The following is an 18,465-nucleotide window of genomic DNA, read 5'->3' as shown; positions in this document are numbered from 1 at the left end:
GCCGGGCCCGGCGCGCCGCAGCCTAGTTCATACGCCGCCCCTTACCCGTTCTACCACCCCCTTCCCTGAGTCGGTCAAGGACACAAGACACATGGATGTAACGACCCCCCGAGACCCCCCCAAAGCGGCCATCGTGTGAATTTGAGGAATAAAGCTCGTCGCACCGATAATGATTTACCCCTTGGACCTTCACTCCCCCCCCCCCCCGGTCCTGGACAGCCTTATCACGGCTCCTACCCTGCCCCACCGAGTAGGTCGAGGAGGGGTGTGCTTCTCCGCGTATGGCTATCATGTCTGACCGGAAGTGAACGGCCGGATGGGCGGGATAATGGCGAGGCGCGACGGAAGGAGCGCCCCCCACCCTTCCGCCTCGTCCCAACCCCTTCTCCCCCTCCCCCTTATGCCCCCCTTCCGCTCAACCCGGCGGAGACCGGAGAGGAGACCGGAGGAGTGGTCCCTGGTCTGAAATGAAGCGAGTAAGATTGATTTCCCTGCTGCGATGCTCCGCCACTGCTCTTGCCGCTGCTCCGGACCCTGCTCGTCCCCCCTCCCCCTATCTCTTTCCATCCCTCTGGTTGATCACTTCTCGGTCCCTCTGCTGTTCTGCCCAGATCAGCCCTCGCGAGAATCCTCTCGCTGCACGCGGTGGAAAGAATTCTCCATCGCCTGGCAGTGATCTCCCCACCCCTCGGCTGCGCCGCGCGATACCTGCACACTGCCTTTGTCTCGCCTGCAGCAGCAGCAGCAGCGGGCGCGGGGCTCTCGGCTCCCGCACGCTCTCGACACGCTGCGCGGGAGAGACGCGAGCAAAAAAAAAATGGAAAGAAAAGAATTCTTCTTTTGAAATCTCTCTGCTCTCCCTCGCTAGCGCGGCTCGCGCGGCTCGGGGCGCATGTGCGGAGGCCGTTATGGGAGCGCCGGCTGCTTAATGGCTGCTTTGTGTCGCTGGGCTGGAGCGGGACGGGGAGGAGCGGGGCGCGGGGCTGGAGGGCAGCGCCAGCCTCAGCGCCAGCCTCAGCGCCAGCCGCCGGGTGATTCGAGTCACTGTGATGCTGGAGTAGTTTCTCAAGGTCATCCACGGTGCCCCGATTCAGCTGTAGATCAACGGCCCGCCGCTGCTGCTTATGGCCATGTAGTTAGTTAGACTACAGTGCACGTGCAGTGGCCCATTCGTTAAGCCTTGTTAAGCCTTAGCTGCTTCCTTATAGTAAAAACAAATCGTTATTGATTTTTTTTTTCAAAAAAGAGAAAATACCTGTGCGTTTGTTCACTTTGCGCATTAGCATGCCCCTATCTGCTGGATCATCCAATGGAGCAGTTCTAAGCCACGTGGCAATAATTGTTTTCTTGAGACTAATCACTTGGGTCCTTGTTGAGCCAGTTTGGAGGCCTCTTTTTGGATGTGTCTGTGTGTTTGTTTGAGACAGCCTTGGGCGTGTGCTTGAGGGAGACAAGAAGGCACTGTAAGGAGCGATAGGAGCGGGACGTGGGGAAAGAGAGCGAGAGAAAGCCTAGCGTGAGCAAATGCTGGCTAAACATACTCCTGGAAAAGCCCATTCCGCTTTTCACGGATGGCAGCGCGCTGGAGAACGACAGGCGCGGGACGGCAAGGGAGTATAGTGGGCCGAGAAAGAGAAACGAAGAGTGAGAGGAGGGTCTTCATATTGCCTTTGTCGCTCTTATAAAAACTGATAACGGCCGTCGGACACCACACCAGCACTGGATACGGCGAGCGACCAACGTTTTCAAACATTTTCCTTGAATAAAGTCAATCAGGGTTACATTTTATGAAGAGCCGTCTGCTTGTAGGAGAGGGCGAGGCTTCAACGGCAGGGGGCTCATTGGCCGTGGCTAACACCTTATCCTCTCCGTAAACATCCGACGGGTAAACACGGCCTTGGAAGTACGTGGATGTGATGTTGGGCCCTGATTTAACATTGTAGCTACGGCCCGGGCGGGTGTGTGTGTAAGGGGGGTTGCTCCGATCCGATGAAAGGAGAATGGGGTTGTTCGCCTTTCGTAATGGGGAGGTTAAGGCGGAGGCCAGACTCTCGAGAGGGGTGGGTGTGAAACCGTCGATACGAACACGGGGCCATTTTGCAGTTCTCTTATTTCCTTGCTCACTCCGTCTCTTTCTCTCTCTTTCTCTCTCTCAAGCATTCCCTATTCCTCTGCGCCCCGTCTCTCCCTCTCTCTATCTCTCGTGAAACGAAGCCACCCTCTTCATTTTATGCGCCGAGTGAAAATTGTCCCGATGAGTCGGCTTTGGCGCGCTGCGGCCGGCCCCTCCCGCCCCGCCCAGCAGCCAGGTTCGTTCTGCAGCCTCAGCCGCACTTTGCGCTTTGTCTTGCCCTCCTCGGGGACCTTGGGGACCGTGAGGGGCCCCCTGGACCTCCCGCCGCGAAGAGACTCTCACGTAGAATGGCCCGATTTGCCGGTACATTTGAATGCTTCATTTCTCAAGGCGCCCGGCCCCTCCTTCGCCCTAAGATGTCCTCCTCAGGGCCTCTGAGCGAGTGGTGGAGTGTCGAGGCAAGGTTTGCATTTCTCTCTCTCTCTCTCTCTCTCTCTCTCTCTCATTACCATGACGTTGCCGACCTGGTTGGGGTGGGTCTCTGAGGGGAGAGGAAGCACGGTCGGCGGGGGACGGCGAAAAGTTTTTGTTTTTTTTCTCTGCTTGACGTTGCGGAGAGCCCCCAGAGCCGAAGCCGCCGGTTTGTAGATCGCGCGCTCCGGTAAATTGAGCTCATTTCCAAAGTGGCGATTTGCCGCACTTTCTTTATCGGTCTCACGGACCACTGGGCCGCGTCATCGGCAGTATTTGTCTTTTCCACAAGTGGGTGCTGCGCGGCGCGCAGCGGGAGCCGGCGGGGTGGTGGGCGATATCGCTGCGTCTTCGCGAGGTTAACGAACGCCAACTGAAACAAAAAGAAACAAAATAAAGGGTGAGAAACAACTACTCTCGTCCTGTAACGAGCGCTGCGACATTTCCTTATGCTCATCGCGTCGTACGTGTGCGCTCATTTGCCAACAAACTATACAAAAAAGACTGTAGTATTATTGTTTGAACACGCTCTATCCATTACGCACATTACAGCGGCGCTGTGCCCTTTTTTTCCTCCCCCACTTCCCCGACGCGAGCAATACGCAATTAAGGCAATGGACATTGGTGGGGGAGGGTCTGGCCTGGCCGGGCCCGGCGCGCCGCAGCCTAGTTCATACGCCGCGCTGCGTCCCGCCCCGCCGCTCTGTTCATTTATTACGGCTTTTTGCTGAAGGGGTGTGGAGCCCAAGGATCTGCGGAAGCAAAAAGCATATAATAATTGCAGGAGCGAGAATGCGAAGCGACAGGCCAAGGAAGTTGGGGGGGGGCAGCAGTGCAAGTATACTGGAGTGGTGGTCCCGCCACACCCGCCACCCCTCGCTGCTGAATTGGCTTAGCTCTGTTTTCCGCCTCTCCTATGAACCATCCACCCTGGAAAAAAGGACACTGGAATTCGTTTGTCTAAAATGACTTGGAACAAGAGAGGAAAAAAACCTTATTGACAAAATTCAATGTTACTTAATAAGAACTATAATTTTTCTCGATTTGGCCATCATGTTAATTATTTTGTCTAAAATGTTCAGAAACAAATCAATTTCGTAGAGGTAAAAGAATACGGTGGTTTAAGAAGAGAGCTGTTCAAATCGTTTCAACTTCATTTTGCTGAATGTTCACGAGCTTGATCGCGTCGGGAAGTCAGAAGCCTTGGGCTGTGAGAAATAACTCCCCTTTTTGGGGGTTTGCTGGCTGCAACTGCCCTAGGGGAACAGAAAAGGGCGGGGGGAGGATCTAGACGAAATTTCAAAAGAAAGTAAATAAAGCTTTTTGTTGTTTTGAGGTCTACTATGAGTCGCCTGTTAAATGCCAACAATTTTTGTGACTTGTGGAATGAGGTAGAGCCGAATAGAGGCAGCATCTTGCCCGTAGTACATGCGAGTACAGCGGGTTTGCCTGCCCCGAATCCTGGAGGCGCGGAGCTCGCGTACTTTGCCGAAGGAATTTGAGATTGGGCGATCCCTTAGCAGCCCTTTCGCTGCGATCGTCGGGCCAAGCGCTGAGCAGGGGAAGCAGGAAGACCTTCCTGGAGGCCCTGGCCTGGGCCTGGCCCTGCTGTCTCGGGTCGGCGCGGCGTGTTGATTTGGCGTCGCGACGGTGCGCCCCTGGCGGTGGTGTTGCGGGTCTGGTGAGGTAAGACCCTTCCCCCCTCGGGGCTGTCCTCTTCCGCCTCGCGCCACGCCCCGCCACGCCCCGCCACGCCCCGCCACAACCCCGTGCAACACCCGTGACACACCGGCGCCGCCTGGGCGCGGCGTGGCGGGGCGTGGCGGGGCGTGGCGGGGCTCCGAACAGCCCTCCGGGGAGGGATCCCTCGATCCCCATGTCCTCATTTAGCCCGGCCCAATAAGTTAGGCCTTGTTACAGCTTTCGCTACGCAGTCGGGTGACCCCGGCGTCCCCGGGTCTCGGTGGCGCTGGGCTAGGGGTTCCAGGAGGGGGGGGGGGGGTCGGGTAACGCCAGCCGGGTGTGTAATGCTTCCGCACGGCGGCTAGCGTGTCGCCTGACTGGCTCGCGGGGCGATGATTGCTGATTATCTCCCCCGAGCGATGGGTATTGATGAGAAATCCATACGCGGGAGTGAGGGAGGGAGGGAGGGAGGCGACGAAAAGCATCAGGTCGCCGACCAGCCAGGGCGCCCGGCAGGCGCCGCCGCACCCACCACGCTGAAATAATTTGCAGTTGCGGTTCCCTTCCGGGTAGTGGCGGGGCGTGGTGGCAGTGTGGGCGCCTCCTGGCGGCGGGGCCGAGCACATCTCGAGAGAGCGTGTGCCGTTTGTTGAGTAAATTTGCGGCACTCAAGAGTACGGCTTGGAAGAGAGGGGGAGGGATGGTGAAAGGGTGTGGTGGGGGAATTCTCTCTCACACACACCACGACCGTGTTATTACTCTTCACTAAGCCAATAAAACGGTGCTGAGCGCAGTGCGGTGGCCGAGGCGGTGGTGGCCCTGCTGGCCTCGGCTTGCCGGCCGGTCTAGAACGTTTGCGCTCCCTAACTGAGGGGTCAGCAAACACCCCGGCGGCCCCGGACACAATCTCAAGCCCGCCCCGCCACAACCACATCAGACACAAACACATGCGCGCGCCAGCCCCACCCTCATCATACGCTCTCGCTTCCAAGAAGCCGACGCGAGCGCTCGCTTGCGCGCTTGGATAGATACCGAGTAGCAGTCAGGTCGTCTCTGGCCCCGTTCTTGGAAATCAGCCACTCGACGACCACGTCCTGTTCGCCTTCACGAAACTGCCAAGTTCGGCTCTCGTGGCGCCTCATACGCAGGCAACGGCCTTCATGCATGCGTGTACTAGGGGATGGCGTACGCCGAGTTTTGCGGGCGCCGAGCTTCCAACTAAATCTAATAAATCCGAGAAAAAACTTCACTTGCGACGGTCAGAAGCGCTTCGTTTTTTGTTTGTTATTGATTTCGTAGAGGTGTATATTTAGTATTTTGTAAAAAGCGATATCTGATATTTTGGGGAAATAGGGAAAACCTTCGAGACACAACATCCATTTATCTATTATTTGGGGATAAGTTCTCAGATCTTGAGGATATTTCACTAAAAGATGAGGCAAACTCTTTCATATTTTCGAGGACTTCCTCATAAATCTGAGCACTTTCGATCAAAATATGAAAATTCTTCAAACCTTTTCCCTATTCATCGAAAAGTCGGATATTGATTTTATCGCGAGCAGAGCGTATGCCTCCCTCTCTGACTCTGTTTATGTGCTGAACGTTTTGGAAGAATCTCTGCTGAAATGTCGTGTTTTGTCTGCACACAGGCGAGGGCCCGGCGCGCTGCACGTCGTGCGGGTCGCGGCGCGTGCTGCAGGACGGCCGGTGCGCCGAGTGCGTGCGCGGCCAGTACTACGACGCGACGCTGCGGCGCTGCGCGGCCTGCGACGCCAGCTGCGCCGCCTGCTCCGGCCCGGGGCCCTACTCGTGCTCGGCGTGCGCCGCGCCGCTGCAGCTGCACAAGCGCCACCACCAGTGCGTGCCCTGCTGTGACCCGCAGCCCGCCGCGCAGCCGACCACCTGCTGCCGCTGCCGCACGGACGCGCTGCAAGGTGAGTACCCCCACCCTAAAACGGCACACAACGTGTCAACGATCGAGAAAATGGTATATAGGAGCCGACGATAAAAAAAAAATAAGCCAGTGCATGAACCCACTGTTGCACAGAAAAACAGGGTGTGAAAACACCAGTAAATGTAAAGTACTATTCTGCCAAAATTTTAAACTTTCTCTCATGATAGTGCACGGTTAAAAGCGTTTGCCCCGAAATTTTTAAATTTCATCTATGCGTCAATTTTTAGACGATCAAAAACGAGTGTCACTGCACTCAACTGTGACAGCGATACGAACTGCTCAACATCTGCAGCCCAGAAAATAAACCTTTATTATTCTATTTTACATTTATGCTGGAGATGCCGTATCTTGGGTCTTGGGCGACTTTTCCATAGGACTCTTTGTGAGGCGGGGCTTTTCGGTATAAATGTGAAGAAGTCTCACGGTCTGGCGCCGGTGTACGATAGTCGCGAACGACCCTTACTTATACTCGCTGCCTGGGATGGAAAGTATCTAGACTAGACCCGGACGCAGTATTATGCCACACGGAGGAATTCTGTAAAGATTGCAGACCGACGCTCTGCTTAGCCCTGCACGCTGGTCCAGTGGACTTGCAAATGTGAGCAGGGGAAGAGGGGGGTGAAGGAGGGTATATGCACCAGCCGTGATATTTTATGCAAGGAGAATACTTTTAGCACTTTTCCACTACTACTAGGACACTCGCTGCATTTCTTTCCACCTTCTCCCGCCCTTCTTTTATTTTTAATTTGTCGTCACCGCCGTCTTTATTGCGAGCCGTTGCGTCCTCCGCGCCGGCCGCCGTTTGTCGTCTGCAACTCCGGGACGCCCTCCGCTTGTTCCGTTTGCATCCGAGACCGAGGCGAGGAACATAAAGCCGTAAACATTTTAATACTATGCGCCGTGAAAATTACAAACGGCGTTGGCCAGGTATGCCTCAGACTCTTATTATTGCTTCCGTATGCAAGATTTCCACCCGGATGTGGGCGCGGTGGCTTTGGCCATAGCGCTTGATTTCTCCTGAGGCTGCATACCGCCCACCCCTCTCCCAACTCCATCCCTCCTCCCTTTCCTTTCCTTTCGCGGACTCGCCCTCTCGCTCTTTGCTGCAACGTGCACTTGGGATTTTCCCGCGTCACTTTTAAGGCGGGTCACGAGGGAGCCGGTGGGATGCGCATCGCGCGCCGCACTTGTGCTTTAAGGCTCGCACTCTGCGAACGGCAGCCGAACGCCAGCGATGGGCGCAAACGTTTATTGCATCGGTTTTATATGCAGCAATCACAACCAATAAAAATATAAGATCGTAATATAAAAGGCAGCAGGGGGGGGGGGGAGTGAAGGGAAGGAAGAGGGGCCTTACACGAGCAATGCAGCGCCACCTCCAGTGCGCCGATCCCCACCCGTGTGGTAGGGTACACATTGCACACATTCGTCCACCTCACCGCGTCGCTCCCGTCGAACTTTTTTCATTTTTTTTTTATTTTACTCTTATTTTGTCCCGTCCTCCGTTGCGCTGGATCCTGCCGCCCCGCTACGACATGTCGAATTTAATTAGCCTCGAGTTTCCGACCCTCTCGGCTGCCAACCATATTTGACTTCCTGCTCCCAGTCATGTTCCCCTACCTCTCCTCCGTGCCCGCCTGTAGCATCGGCCTTGTCAGTCTATGCAGCTTGCTTCTGCTGCACTCGAATTGCCCTGAAAAGCCCCCGCTCCCCCTCCCCTTTTTCCCCACCCCAGACGTGCCCCTCCTCTCCTTGAATCCACTTCGGATTTGCACGACGGCGCGCAGCCCTTTTAGCGTTGCGTTTGCGACAACCTCCTCTTTACATATCGGCTCCGGCCGCACTTTTTTCTTTCCCCACGCCCTTCCAGTAGCTCCCTGCCTGCCGTTCCTCCTCAGGTTCACCCCCCTCCCCCCAGCACTTTTCCACAGAGTTCCTTTTGCCTTTCCATCGGATTCCCGCGTCCTTTATGCGGTCTGCATACGAAACGGTTCGCCTTGGAACTGCCATAGCGGGGTGCGGTCTGGGGAGGGGGAAGGGGCGGGCGGTCCCTCGGGGGCCTAGGGTGGCGGGGGCAGCGGGGCCACGGCAGGGTACGATGGCCCCTGTAGTGTGTGCCGTGTGGCACCGGGGTTGGTCGGTACCCCTAGAAGGCTTCGGGAAGGAGCAAGAAAAAAAAGAGAGGGAAAGAGAAGAGAGTCGCAAAGTAAATTTGGCGCGCAGATTTGACTTAACTTACCCCATCGAGTCCAGTGGCCACGCCTCGTGATTTGATCAACGCGTTGCCTGTGGCGAGCCCGAGGCGAGCCTGTGCCGCCCACACGAAAAGTTATCTTGAAAGTAAACACATCGTGACGATGTCAAGAACTAGCAGGCACACACTGCTTTGAAAAACCAATATACTGAAAATTTTTTACGGGGGAAAGGGAATGAACGCAATCGTAACAGTAAACAAATTGAAAACCAAAATTGGGAATATACATACAGTCCATGGAATACACTGGTAAAATGTTTGCAACTTACACGCACATGATAGTCTTCTTTAACTTCAACGTCAACATGGTACGTTTAAGAGTAAGACTGAAAATTTGAATACTTATAAGTGTTTAACAGTGTAACTGTCAAAAGTTGCACGGTCAATCCCCCAGTTTAACACTTCTAAGTGATCAGCTTCATTGTAAACACTCATTAGTGTTACCATTTCTAGGCAAACAAAGTCTGCTACGCAGTTGTGTTGAACACCTGCATGTGCACGCCTGCTGCCCACTTTCTTTTTTTTCAATGTCACAGTTTGCAATAGCTGTAAAATAATACAGCTAGCACCCCTATGCTGTGCGTAGAACGGCAGTGTGCCTCTTTTACTCTCTCTCCGGTCCATTTGTTTCCGCGGCCGACCACTATCAGTGCAATGTTGGCCCCGCAGCGCACGGTCAGTGCGGTGGCCACGGTGCCTCCCCCTCCGCCGTCCGCACCGCACAGTTCACGGGGCCACACATAAATCGCACCCCCTTTTTCTGATGCGCCCACCAATCTGAGTGTGTTTATCTTTTGTTCCTCTTCCGCCCAATCCGCCCCTTTCTGATCTTTTCCCCTCTCCTTTGCTTGCACATGGAATCTGCCGACCACATTTGTTGCCCTTGACCCTTGCGCATCCGCGTGTATTCTTTCGCTCTATCTGCGGGTAACATCATCGTAAAAAGATTATCGTGATTTTACAAAAACTTCTCGGTTAAATTTTCTATCGCGAAACCTTCGTTTTCAACAACGAAACTAACTAAAGAGTATAAAATAATTTTATGACTGATGACACCAGCATTCGAAACATTGCGAAATGTTTCGTACACTCTAAATGTCAAGGGACAATTTTTGTCCATTTGCAAGATGCATCTGTGTGCACACTCTGCGAGATGCAATATTGAATCCAAGAAAGTGACAAATTTGTATCTGCCTATAGACAAATATTTTTTTATTTTTTTTGGGCCAATTAAAGATACAGTATTGTCACTTAAATTGCTTTAGAATTGCATCTAGCAAGATGTGCACATCTTGCCATGGACAACAATTGTCCCTTGACGTTTAGAGTGTAAATTGACAATTACAAACTGTTCTTAAATTATTTTTTACTAAGCATTTCGTAACTTTTTTTTTCGAAAAGCCACGATAACTTTTTACAGTGTTTTAAAAATATTTTGTTCTTCGGTTGCTCGCAATATTTCTGTAAATTAATTATTCAAACAAAGCACTTCTTAAAGGGCGGCTCTTGCGTGGCTCCGCGAGCTCCGCCCTCACGCAGTGCCCCCATTAGCGCCGCTCGCTCTGCTGTCGTTGTGTCGCGCTCATAATCCCATCTTTCTTCCTCTCCTTTATCTATCTCTTCCGCCTCCTGCTGCCGCGCGTGCGTGCGGCCCTGTGTGTGCGTTATGCATTTATTCATGGATTGTGCGTGCGGGGATTGGGTGATTGGGGAGGGAAGGGGGGCAGAGGTGTGAGGCCAGCGGAGGCGGGCGGGAGGGGAGAGGAGCGCACCGGGCGTGCTTCCAGAAAACGCGCGCCCCGGCCGCGTTTGTTCATTCTGACCCGCGTGCCCGTCCCCCCCCCCCTTTTTTCCCACCGCTTCCCGCCTAGTCCTCTATTGCAGATTCAGTCTGACGAACTCCCTAGGCATATCCGCCGCTGTGCCACGTGCACGCCACCGCACACGCACGACTTGTACGCGGCCACGACCGAGTTTGTTATTGGGAATCGGAGAATAAAGAAGTACACGAGACTTGTTGGCGGGGGTGGTCGCGCTCCTTGGCGACGCTGCTGCAGCCTGCAAAGCATGCGCGTTCTGTTTTCTTCTGTTCTGTGGTTTTCATCAATGTCTTTTCCGCAGTGAGGAAACAACTACACGGTGGCTGCGGCGGAAAACTTGAGGAACCGCCCTCCCCTCCCACTCCTCGCCTCACCCTCGCCCCTCCTCGTCTGTTCCTCCCCTTTCGCGTGTAGCTTAGCGCGTCTCGCGGCACCTGGTGTGGCAGCGGCCCCGCATCGCCCGGCGGCGCTAGTATTTGAAATGCTAAAATACTAATTTTTATTGACATTTAAATAATGCGCCACCCTCAGAATGCGTAAAGGCGGCGCGAAGGAAGCAGGCGAGCCCTGCGCGAGTGCTTCGCCTCCTCCCTCCGCTCCGTCCTTCCCCTCTCTGTTATCGCCGCTGCGACCGGAGCTATGCCTGGCGCACACAGCCCCGCGCGGTGGGAGGCGGTGCTGTGCGAGTCTAATCCGCTTCAACTCCATCGAGGTCCGCTCGGCGGCTGGGCCGGCCGGCCCAGCCGGTCAAACCACACGGGGGCCCGGTCAGGCGAGGGCGGCGACCAGCAGCACGACCCGGGGACCCGGGGCCCCTTGCTGCAGTGGCCTGCCTAATCTCTATTCAAACCTTCGGCGTGTAGCCCCTTATCATCAAGAAAGCAGCTTAGGCCCCTTGTTTAAGCGCCGGCTCAGCTTAGCGCGCCCCAAACCCGCTCTCCGCTCTCCGGCGAAAGGCTTTCCGGGTGACGACGGTCTGTTCATTTCTCGCCCATTTGACATGAACTCGGCGAGCCCCGTGTTACACTTAAACCCACGCGGCCCGCGGCGCTGTGGAAGCCATGCCAAGCCGCCGTCGCCTGCTTCCGTCAGCCGCCCAGTCACCTGCTTCCGTCAGTTTGGCCGTAATTGTTTGATTGGCGGCGGCGGTGTCTCGAAGTACGAAGTGCCGGACTTCCTTTTATAACCAAGAACAGGTCGAGCCGTCTGAAGTAGTTAGAGCGGCTGGGCTGGAGCGGCGGGCCCTCCCTCCCTCGCCCCTCCCTCTCTGGCTTCAGCTTGTTCGTAACAATGTCCCCAGCCAGTGGGGACCACCCTCCGCCCCGCCCGCAGGCCTGCCGTCTCCGCGTCCGCCGTCGCCTGCCTGTTCTGGAAAAGTCTTGTCACTGCCCCCTCCCCCTTTCCCCTCCCCGTCCTCTCCCCTCTTTTCACATCCTCTTGGCAGCAACGATTGAATAAATTTCTGCCGACGCCCACCGTTTGTCTTGGGCCCGTGTCCCGTAAATCTCACTTATTCTCAAGCGATTCTCACAAGTTGCAAGCCGAGCTAAGGAAGAGAAGAGCTCTGCTGGCTTGCTGCTCAGTCGTCGCAAACCTAATTAGAAAGTTGCCCCGTGGCTGCGTTTGGCTCAAGCAGCCGGCGGCCCACCCCGTCCCGACGGCGCGCCTGCCCTGGCAAGGAGCGGGATGACGCACCTAATTTTTAGCAACGGCGCACTGTGCCCGAACTCGATAGTGCACGCCGCACGCTGCACTCCCGGTATATTAGGAGTGGAGGGGGGATGTGATGTGCGAGTGGCTTGCCCTAGAGCCTGAGCGCTATGATTGGGTGGTATCTTTTGAAATGTACAGGGTAAGGGTGCGTGGCAAAAGTAAGAACTATCCCTTCAAGAATAGATCGAGAGCGCTACGAGCGCAAAAGCGCGATGAAAGTTGAGGGCCCGACGGGCGCAGATCAAGTGCAAGGCGAGTGCATAGGGGGTGCACCGCGGGAAGGGCGCAACGAGAGGGCAGCGGAAGTGGAGCGTGTGCGACATAGGTGCAACTGCAAGCGCACGGCGAGGAAGCATCGAAGAGAAGAGCGTGAACGAACGCTCGTCATGACGAGCGGTTGCTACACCACATGCCTTTGGCGCCTCGTAAAAAAAAAAAAAAAAAAAAAAAACAAACAGTTGGCAAAAATGAATGCGTTTCTCTTCTACTTTCAGAGCTGCATCATGCGCAGTTCTGAAAATTTCTGGTGAGAGGGAACCGAAATGTTATGTGGAATTCGCAAGGTTGTGGGTATGGTTTGGGGGCACCGTTTCGGCTAGGCTTAATTCCTCCTCAACGGAAATTCTCAGATCTGGGCACGATGAGTTCTGCAGCTCTGAAAGTAAGTGAAATACATTTATTTTGGCCAACCAACCAACAGCAATCGCCTTGACAAAGCGGAACACCAGTGGAACTGGTACAAATTAGGCGAAATAAGCGTTTTCTAACAATAGAAAACACAGGGAATAATATAAGCGGACGAGAATCACTGGGAATCAAGGATTTCGGGAATCATGTGTACACACCAAAAGGGTGGTATTGCCCCTCGGTGAAATTGTTAACGAGGCGCCACACTGTTAAATTTCTGCAAAACATTCGCTTTGCAGAGCTGCAAAGTATTTTGTTCCTTTGTAACTACGAAGCATTTACTTTGCAATTACAAAGCGATGCTTTGCAATTGCGAAGCAATGAAAACGCTGCAAAGCATCGCTTTGCAATTGCAAAATGTCACTTCGTAATTGGCAAGCATCACTTTGTAATTGCGAAGTAAATGCTTCGTAGTTACAAAGGAGCAAAATACTTCGCAGGAATTTAACAGTGCAAAGTGCGGTGCAGCAGCCGCTCGTTACGCACTTCAATGATGCACACTCGCCGTGCTGTTGCGGTACACCTTTGCCGCTCTCGCTTTTTAGACAGTCCCCCACACCGTCTCTAACAGATGGCAAAGTACGCTCTCTCCCCTCACTACATAGCACATCGTGGGTGCTGGAGTTTTCCTATAACATTTTACACAGTGCAAAGGTCGGCTACCGGGACCGGGTACTAACAAGGCAACGTGACAGTAGGATATAACACCTTGTTCTTTTCCGGTGTCCACAGGCGTGTGCCCGGACGTATCCAGCGCGGGCAAGCGTCGCATCGCCGAAGCGGCAGTGGCGGTGCCGTGGGCTGCGCCATCCGGCCGCGGGGCTGGAGCCGTGGGCTCCGCTGGCAGCCTGCTGGGCGGCCCGCAACTGCCCGCGGCGTCCGCCGACTGGAGGCTGACTGGCGTGCAGGACGGTGACACCCTTGCGCGCAGCCGCTCCGGAACTCATCAGCCCAACATCAGTCTGACCACAACCACCGCCACCCTGGCCGTGGCCGTCGCCGCGCTGCTCGTCCTCATCGTCGGCATCCTGGTTACCATGCTCCAGGTTCGTTTCTGTTGTGTGAATGCTTAATCTGCCGATAATCCAGATACTACCCCCCCCCCCTAAAACAGGCGCGGATCCAGCGAAAGGTTATAGGGGGGGCATTTTTCAGAATGTGTCGTGTTGGTTGCCTAACTTACAGGGGGAAGTTTTAAAAAAAACTGACAATTTTGAAAGAGCAAACACCTGTTTTACAAAATGACGAAGGACACTTGTAAAATGCTTCTGATGCTCCAAATTCAGTTAAAAGAAGCAGTCGCGAGCGAAGCGAGCGAAAAAAAAATTGAAACCATGTTTTAAAATTGGGACCACAAGCTTAGTGAAAAGGGAAATTATAGAAGTCGTCGTGAGCGAAGCGAGCGAAAAAATTTCTGAAAAATACGATTTAAAGTTGTGACCAAATCTAAGTAAAGTCACACAAGAAGTCACCATGACCACTAACGAAACAAACTCAGAAAAAAATCTGAAGAGTACCAATCGTCTTGTGTCCTACGGAGGAAAAAAAAGAATCTGCCTATTTAAAAGCTTTCAAAGAAAAATATATTACGTTTATATGGTGGTGTACAAAAGTGAACGAAATTTTTTAATTCAGAATCAAAGAACAAAATATTTCACTCGTCTAAATGTGTCCTTGCTGCCTGCCAATTCCAAAAAAAGACCTATATTTTAAAAACTTTTTTTTCCTCCTTTTTTTTCCTCTCCTTTTCCTTTACCCCCCTGTTTCCTCCTCTCTCTTCTCTTCTCCTCTTCTCTCCTTCTCCCTCCTTTCCCTTTCTTCTCTATTTTTTCCGTCCTTCCGAAGGCTTTGGGGGGGGCAATTGCCCCAATTGCCCCCCCCTGGATCCGCGCCTGCCCTAAAAAAATCTGCCCAAATCACGATACGTAGGCAATTTGTCCTACAAAATCCGCGAAAGTAGGCAAACCACAGCAGGCGCCCTCTCCGTCAGACGGGTTTAAAACAGTTCCTGCTAGTCGCCAACGACTACATGGCGTTGCCGATGGAACTAACTGGCAACAGAGATAAACACCACTAAATTACCAAAAAAAAAACTCTACTTATCAACGGTGTGTGAAAGTCGGGTCGGAAAGTTAGGGCAACTCTTACTTGCCAGCAGATTACATTTTTCATGACCCCTCTTCGCCTGCGGGTGGGACGGCCCTTTTTGCCTGATATTTGCTTACTCGGTTATGGCTTTTATTTTTCCAAGTTATTCGTGGCGTTGGGGCTGGAAGCCTTGCTTGCGCAATGGAACGCGCTCTAAATGAAAATTAATCATGTTTTGGTGTTTGCAGTCACGCTCGGCGCGGAGCCCAGCAAGCGACACCAGAGGGGGGCTGCACTGCCGGCTGAACAGCCCCAGGGGGTCGGCGGACCACAGCGGGCCGCGGGGGTCCAGAGGGCGGCCAAGGAGTAGGAGCCGAGGGCGGCCGCGCGGCCGGAGTCGAGACACGGAGGCAGCTGAGGAAGAGTGCCTTCTAGAAAACTCGGAGGACAACCAGGTAAACCCGTTTGTAACGATCAGGCTTGCGATGGATACATTTCTTCTGCACATGAAGCTTCATGTCTTTGTTTTGTTGCAGGATGCCTCTGAGGACCATCACCTGCAGGACTCTGCACTGCCATCAAATCGTGAGAAAGGCCTACCTCAGCACGTCATCCGAACGTGAAATGAAGACTGCAAGCGTATTAACTACGCTACCAAATAGGGACATATGTATTATTTTTAAAACAGATTCTAACAATTGTTTTTTTAAATCAATTTAAAAAATTCTATATGTCAAACTTGGCAGTGACCACGTTTGTAAAAAAGTAGAATGACAAATGGCCACTGTCACCAACGAAGATAAATAGAAGCAAATTAACACATGATAAATAAGTTGCCTTGGAGCAACCATATCATTTTATGTATGAATGTGAGTTTGTGAGTAGGAGTGCCTTATGAGTTTATGTACAGTATGGATCTTCAGAGAACTTTTGATAACTTTGTCTGAACTTTGATTTGAGTAACAGAAAACTGTTCGTGGGCTTTACAAGATGATGTTGTATATATAGTTGTTTACTGTTTTGCTAGCTGCAGTGTTGTCATCAAACTAGATCTTTGGTTGCTTTGCAAATGTGCGATCATTGGTTATGTATCAATAAGGCAACAGTAACGGTCATTTTGTAAAATCAATCCACGTGTGTCACTGTAAGTAAACTTAAATGATTTTCGTAATTGCCAGTACAGATCTCATGTTTTATTTTCAGCAATGCTTCTAAAACAATTCTAAAGCATTACTGAGGATAGTTGGGACCAAACACGTGACATATTTGTCTTTAGACACTGTCCTCAATTTAGAAAAAAATGGATTCCACTTCCGTAAGGATCATAAGTGGTTTTGTGGCACACCTGACGTCTATTGAAACATGCGTTTTGATTTTAAGACTGTGTAGCTTTGGTTATCACACAAAAATATTATCTGTTATTCAATAATTTCAAACCTAAAAATGTTCAGAGGCCTGCTCAACACCTGTAATTGTTCAGGTGTTGCAGAATGTGTGAAAGACTACCATGCCCCATATAATAATGAAAATTTTGTGCAACAATACTAACTGTTGTCGGACTATTTACATAACATCGGGCTGATATCCGTCTGTAAAAGAAGTAGGCTAGGCTCTTCCCACAAAAGTGAAACGTCCGTAGTCTTTTTTCAAATTATTTGAAATTGACCTGACAGTATGAGAAATTGCAGCACATTCTGTTTTATTGTAAAATAAAACTATGTTAAAATTTAGGAGGATATGAATTTACCAAAAAAATATAAACACTTGATATGGTTGTTAAATTTTAAATAAATGATCATGTCGCTCTCAAGAATTATAACATTTACTTTGCCGCGAGTAAATATGATGCTAAGTGTTGTTTTTATTGGATAGCAAGAATCCATTATGCAGTTCGTGACTGACAAATACAATTTGTGTGAACATTTTTGTATAATATATGTAATAAATTATGTTGGACTGAAACTACCTTGTATTGAGTCCTTTGTGGTGACCCCTATTAAGGGACAAAGAAGAATACCACTTTACTACGTGCCAGGCCTGGTTTAAGGTAATAGTGGTTGGCTCTTTGACTTGTTTTAGAGGCTATTTGCTAAAGAGATCTCAAAAGATTCTAAATAACAATGGAATAAACATTAAATCCATATTCAAATAGAGCAACCACCACCGGGCTCAAAAGCGGGGCATGCACCACCTAACATCAGAGTACAGCCAAAGTCAAGTCAAAACAATGAGCTAAGAGAATAAACGATGGTTAGCTTTACATTGAAATAAGATTGTCGAGATACGAAATAAATCTAATATCGTTTTCATGAATTGCACCACCTTCGTAAAGTGGAACGGTAGAATCATAAATGATGTTACAAACTAGTTCGCAATGAGGGCGTTGAGAAAATGAGCAATATAATTGACGCGCGCACAAAATATGAAGTGACTGTGATCGCTACACCTAAACGGAAGCCGCACTAAGTCAGATTTCATTCGCAAGATTATAGACGAGCGGTCGTAGCGGCTACGAGGTGGGCAGCGCAGGCAGGGGCTGGCACGGCTGGGGCAGGGACTGCAAAGCATGTACCCGTTCAACTTCCTTGGCTTCTCGTCAGACAAGTTGCAGGGGTGCTGGTCGCGCCCGCCCGGCCCCTATGCCAGCCGGGCGCCATGAGCGCGCCACGCCACGCCCATGGGCAGCGGGACCACTCACGAAGATTGGGCCCGGGGCTCTGTTCGCACCGACCATGAGGCACAAGAGTGGGAACCGGGAGAGAATGGAGGGGGCGGCCGGGCTTAAACTCGCGAGCAAGTTGTGTGTATGCGATATTGTGTTGGGAAATTAACTTCAAGAATGAGCGCCAAAATGGAATAGAAAACATAGTTGTGCAATGACCCCGCGAGTGGAGCAGAGACCATCTCGGACACCATCCCCGACAGACGTGTTGGCCGGGCAGACCAGGCAGCGAGTGGCCGCAGCAGGGGTGTGTGGGTCAAGTGGGACCCTGCCCTCCAGACCAGCCTCCCCGCCCCGCCCGCCCCGCCCGGCCACAGCACACCACCGCACCCGAGCAGAAGCTCGGGCCCGTGCTCCACGCTGCTGCGAGGTTCATGAAGGCTCCATCGGGGTCACGAGTAGAGCAGGCGGGGAGGAGGTGGCGAGCCGCTCGGCCCTCGCCCGGGTCTCCTGTGGGTGTCCGAGCGTTGTCCAGCGAACACCGGCAGACAGAGAGAGAGAGGGCGCCAGTCCCATGGGCGAGAATGGGAAACTATTTGAATAGGCTGGGTCAGGGGGTTGGGCGGGGACAGCCACAGGGCCACCACTGCGAGCCGCTGGACTTTTAGAGGGGGGAGTGAGGAGGGGGCGGGGTGTGTGGCGAGGCGGGTGGAAATGAAAGGAGGAAGGAAGTGGTTTGTAGAGAAGGGCGGTGAGGTCGGGCCATAGGGTCGCACAGTGCGGCGATGATGGATAGTCGGGCGGCCGCGGGGCCAGCAGGCCGGCGGGCCCCTCGCGACACACTCGCCGGACTACGGCACAGGATTGTGTACGACACGACACGTTACAACATATGTGTGCGCCAGCGCCAGCGCGCCACATGTCCGGGGGAATTATTTTGCATACGTGTTACCAGGGCGCGCGTTGTTGTGTGCGCGAGCGCGCGTGCGCTTGGTGAAAAGAGGCACATTATATTCGCGACGTGCTCGGCCAAATGAATAGTTAATTACTGTCGAAATT

General features: G+C 52.5%; 1 protein-coding gene across 1 annotated transcript in view; it reads left to right on the top strand.

Annotated features, from left to right (window-relative positions):
• The window catches only part of LOC113209561 (furin-like protease 2), a 154,266-nt gene extending 137,557 nt beyond the window's left edge, over positions 1 to 16,709 (top strand). The window contains exons 16-19 of the mRNA XM_052265690.1: positions 5,878 to 6,162; positions 13,389 to 13,702; positions 14,993 to 15,199; positions 15,281 to 16,709. Coding sequence (XP_052121650.1) covers positions 5,878 to 6,162; positions 13,389 to 13,702; positions 14,993 to 15,199; positions 15,281 to 15,367 — 893 coding nt within the window. The 3' untranslated portion in view covers positions 15,368 to 16,709. The remainder of the gene's footprint in view (positions 1 to 5,877; positions 6,163 to 13,388; positions 13,703 to 14,992; positions 15,200 to 15,280) is intronic.
• Positions 16,710 to 18,465: the final 1,756 nt, after the last annotated feature.

The sequence above is a fragment of the Frankliniella occidentalis genome, unplaced genomic scaffold (genome assembly GCF_000697945.3).
Source record: "Frankliniella occidentalis isolate FOCC.00 unplaced genomic scaffold, Focc_3.1 Scaffold29, whole genome shotgun sequence".
Taxonomy (NCBI): domain Eukaryota; kingdom Metazoa; phylum Arthropoda; class Insecta; order Thysanoptera; family Thripidae; genus Frankliniella; species Frankliniella occidentalis.
This window is presented reverse-complemented; position numbering and strand designations above follow the sequence as displayed.